Source organism: Octopus bimaculoides, chromosome 16 (genome assembly GCF_001194135.2).
Source record: "Octopus bimaculoides isolate UCB-OBI-ISO-001 chromosome 16, ASM119413v2, whole genome shotgun sequence".
Lineage (NCBI taxonomy): Eukaryota > Metazoa > Mollusca > Cephalopoda > Octopoda > Octopodidae > Octopus > Octopus bimaculoides.
The window spans coordinates 50,324,737-50,328,616 of record NC_068996.1 but is presented as its reverse complement, the minus strand read 5'-3'; the positions used below and the strand labels follow the sequence as shown (position 1 = coordinate 50,328,616).

The window sequence follows — 3,880 nt, the reverse complement described above, 5'->3', positions numbered from 1 at the left end:
ATATATATATATATATATACACACACACGCACACATACACACTCGCACACACACACGCACATATATACACATACAATGAGCTTCCTTCAGTCTCCATCTACCAAATTCATAAATTCATTCACAGGTCTTTGGTTGGCCTGAGACAATAGGCGGTGACACTTGCCGAAGGTGCCAGACAGGGGGACTGAACCATGATTGGGAAGCAACTTCTTAACCACACGACCACATTGTGTCTATGATATATTTGTTTTTTTTTATGTAATGAGATAACATTTAATAATAAAAATATGACCAAGAAATCTTTTCTGTGCAAATTTCAGATGCAAAATTAAACGGGGTTGAAAAAATATATATGGACAAAAAAGAGGAACATTATCAAAAGGCAATTTCTGGAGTGGAAGAAAAACTCACATCGCTTCAAAAGAAACTCGAAGAAAGATATCAAACAGAATTACAATTGGAGGTAACGTAGAAATTTAATATATTATTTTGTTTGTTATACTCTTCTACTCTTTTACTTGTTTCAGTCATTTGACTGCAGCCATGCTGGAGCACCGCCTTTTAGTCAAGCAAATCGACCCCAGGACTTATTCTTTGTAAGCCTAGTTCTTATTCTATCATTCTATTTTGCTGAACCGCTAAGTTACAGGGACGTAAACACACCAGCATCAGTTGTCAAGCGATGTTGGGGGGACAAACACATTCACACAAAAACACACATACATATATATCATCATCATCGTTTAACGTCCGCTTTCCATGCTAGCATGGGTTGGACGATTTGACTGAGGACTGGTGCAACCGGATGGCTACACCAGGCTCCAAATATAAATATATATGATGGGCTTCTTTCAGTTTCCGTCTACCAAATCCACTCACAAGGCTTTGGTTGATCTGAGGCTATAGTAGAAGACACTTTGTCCAAGGTGCCATGCAGTGGGACTGAACCCGGAACCATGTGGTTGGTAAGCAAGCTACTTACCACATAGCCATTCCTGCGCCTATATTGTTATTATTATAAGAAAATTGAGGGCAATAAACTGGCTGAATTGTTAGCACACTGGACAAACTACTTAGATACCACCGAGGTTGACTTTGCCTTTCATCCTTCCAGAGTCGATAAATTAAGTACCCGCTACACACTGGGGTTGATGTAATCAACTAGTCCCCTACCCCAAAATTTCAGGCTTTGTGTCTATAGTAGAAAGGGTTATTATAAGATAAATCAAAGGCAGTGAGCTGGCAGAATGGTTAGCACGCTGGACAAAATGCTTGATGGTAATTTGCCTGTCGCTACATTTGGAGTTCAAATTCCACCGAGGTTGACTTTGCCTTTCATTCTTATGGGGTTGATAAAATAAGTACCAGTTGAATACTGGGGTTTGATGTAATTGACTATACCTCTCCTCCAAATTTCAGGCGTTGTGCCTATAGTAGAAAGTATTATAACAAAATCTGAAACCCTTTAGCATTCAGATTACCCTGTCAAATGTAATACTTATTTATTTACATTGTTTTGACTGAGAAAACCAAAGATTAAAAGAGTTCCAACCGGCATCATTCTTTTTTTTTCTTTTTTCACACATATTATTTCTAGCATTTTGAGCAACCATGTAAAGGCTACCTTATATATTTATTCAACAGTGGGCTGTTGGAATGACCATCACATCAATAGATTTGACCTTCATATTGGTTTCAGATCCTGACACAAGGACAGCAATTTTAAAGGAAGGGGTCAGTCAATTATACTGCTGCCGGTGTTCAACTGGTGCTTATTGTTATTGACCCTGAACTGATGAAAGGCAAAGTGGACTTCAGTGGAATTTGAACTCAGAACATAAAGACAGACGAAATGCTGCTAAGCATTTTTGCCTGGTGAGCTAACGATTCTGCCAGATCGCTGCCTTAGCTCTGGTCATCATATTAGTAAGTTATAGGACTAACAGAGATATTAATAGATGCTGATAGACTTGACCATCACAAATAGCTCTGACCGTCATATAGGTAGGTTTATAAGGCTGAGCAACACATCGCCATGTTATGGAACTGACCATCAAGCCATCACTCTTTTTTTTTTAATTACAGCTGGCAAGAATGAAAGACAATGATTTGGCAAAATTAAGGCTCGAGGAAAAAGAAGCCTCCAGGAAAGAACTGGAAAAAGTTCGGCAAGAGGTAAGAGACTGTGGTGTTGGAGAACCATTGTCACCACCATCATCATCATCATCATCATCATCATCACCACTACCATCATCATCATCACCATCATCGTCATCATCACTGTCATCACCATTTTACATTTGTTTTACCCATGCTGGAATGGGTTGGAAGGATTTTCCCCAGCACAACAACTCACAGTTTGTTGTGGCCCCTTATCTCCTTTGTTGGGTACAGCATCCTGACGTAAGTCTTCACCACATCTCCTTTGGACTTTCTTTTCCACAGACTACTTCTACTGAGATTGCCAGACACTTCTTGACCCAGTTATGAACTCTGCACAACGTATGTCCATACCATTGCAGTCTTCCTTAAAAACTACAGCTCATTCCTCTGATACTCATTTTTTCCTCTAAACTCTCATCACTTCTCTGTACTCTGTAATTCGTACTCTCTGACATTACACTGATGCTCAGGTTCCCCTCCTTTCTTTCCAGCCTTTACACATCCTCTACCTTCGGCACCCATGTCTTGCTATTGTGTAATATCATATTTTATATTAAACAAGCTTCATAGAAGACAATCAGCCATAGAAACCATACCTAAAATGCCATTGCAGCTCGATGCAGTTTAACAAGGAGCTCGCTGGTTCCCTGTCAAACTGTCTTATCCATGTCAGCATGGAAAGCAGATGTTAAATGATGACAATGACGCTGATGCTGACAGGCTGCACTTCACTGAGAAAGAAAAACAGTTCATTGCCATCAGGAAGTATATAGAAACATCATCCCCAATGACTGGCATAGCATTATTATTGATAACTGCCACAAGGACAAAGGAGGTGTTCTAGAAAGGAACAACTACAGGGAAACACAATGTGATTGGTCATCACATTAATAAGTTATTCTTGGACTTACTATCACGTCTGTAATTTATAGGATTGACCATAATAAGTTATCAAACTATTCATCTCACTTCTTTCCAGCCATCTCACATTTTCCACATTCAGTGTTTGTGATTCACGACCATGCAATACCTCACTTTTTGCACAAACATTATATAATCTGCTTTTAGCAAGGAGAGAAAATCCCCTTGTAACGAAATTGATTTTTCATAATTATATTATAATTGAACCATATTCGATGACTGGCACCTGTACCAGTGGAACACTAAGAGCACCGTCCGAGCGTGCTCGTTGCCAGAGCAGCTGTCTGGCTTCTGTGCCAGTGGCATGTAAATAGCACCATTTGAGCATGATCGTTACCAATGTCACCTTACTGGCACGTTTAGAAAATCATTCGAGCAAGGTCGTTGCCAGTGCCGCTAGACTGGCTCCTGTGCAGGTGGCACGTAAAAAATACCATTTTGAACGTGGCCGTTGCCAGTACTGCGCAACTGGCCTTCATGTCAGTGGCACGTAAAAGCACCCACTACACTCTCGGAGTGGTTGGCATTAGGAAGAACATCCAGCTGTAGAAACTCTGCCAAATCAGATTGGAGCCTGGTGCAGCCATTTGGTTCGCCAGTCCTCAGTCAAACCATCCAACCCATGCCGGCATGGAAAGTGGCCGAAACTTTGAAATCACTGTCAACAATATTTTTGTTTAAGAATAAACTTGTACTCTCCATAAGTAGAGAGTAATCCATCAGATTAATGTAAAATTGTTTTTATTATAACTAAACATAAGAACAAGCATTAACAATATCAGCATCCTTTAATGTC

The 3,880-nt window shown here is 40.1% G+C and overlaps 1 protein-coding gene across 1 annotated transcript in view; it reads left to right on the top strand.

The window, feature by feature from the left end:
* Positions 1–3,880, top strand: part of LOC106879644 (centriole and centriolar satellite protein OFD1) — a 79,141-nt gene that overhangs the window by 15,480 nt on the left and 59,781 nt on the right. The window contains exons 5-6 of the mRNA XM_014929306.2: positions 321–463; positions 2,086–2,175. Coding sequence (XP_014784792.1) covers positions 321–463; positions 2,086–2,175 — 233 coding nt within the window. The remainder of the gene's footprint in view (positions 1–320; positions 464–2,085; positions 2,176–3,880) is intronic.